This window comes from Penaeus monodon, chromosome 19, assembly GCF_015228065.2.
Source record: "Penaeus monodon isolate SGIC_2016 chromosome 19, NSTDA_Pmon_1, whole genome shotgun sequence".
Lineage (NCBI taxonomy): Eukaryota > Metazoa > Arthropoda > Malacostraca > Decapoda > Penaeidae > Penaeus > Penaeus monodon.
The window spans coordinates 36,857,088-36,857,510 of NC_051404.1; the positions used below are offsets into that span (position 1 = coordinate 36,857,088).

The 423-nt window shown below is 41.1% G+C and overlaps 1 protein-coding gene across 1 annotated transcript in view; it reads right to left on the minus strand.

Moving 5' to 3' along the window:
* The window catches only part of LOC119585208 (AP-3 complex subunit delta-1-like), a gene marked incomplete in the record, with an annotated part of 41,547 nt that overhangs the window by 5,536 nt on the left and 35,588 nt on the right, over positions 1-423 (minus strand). Inside the window, 1 exon segment of the mRNA XM_037933859.1 lies at positions 135-349. Coding sequence (XP_037789787.1) covers positions 135-349 — 215 coding nt within the window.

Below are 423 nucleotides of genomic sequence, written 5' to 3' on the forward strand. Positions count from 1 at the left end.
GGGGGGGGGAGGGGGGGAGTGTATGTGTGTGCACTGCTTATATTTATAGACTAATTATTACACTTATATTCAAAACCTAAATCCTAAATATATGAAGCTCTTCAAAAAGACAAGGAATTCCATGCAACGCCTACCCTTCTGGTAGTGGAACTTTCTTCTGGGCCTTTGGAGCCACGGGATTCAGTTCCCCTGTTAGCAGGAGAGTCAGATCGGAACCTATCTTATCTCCGTTCTTGTGGCACTTTTGGACATAGTTGACGAGTTGCAGGATACACGATGCACGCTCCTGTACCTCCAGATCCCCAGATGACACGAACACAGGTAATTTCTCAAGAAGCAGACTTGTAACCTGAAAATTGAAAGATTAGATTACTTTTATTTCTTTTTTTCCCTTTCTTTTTTTATTCTAATGAAAATATCAGT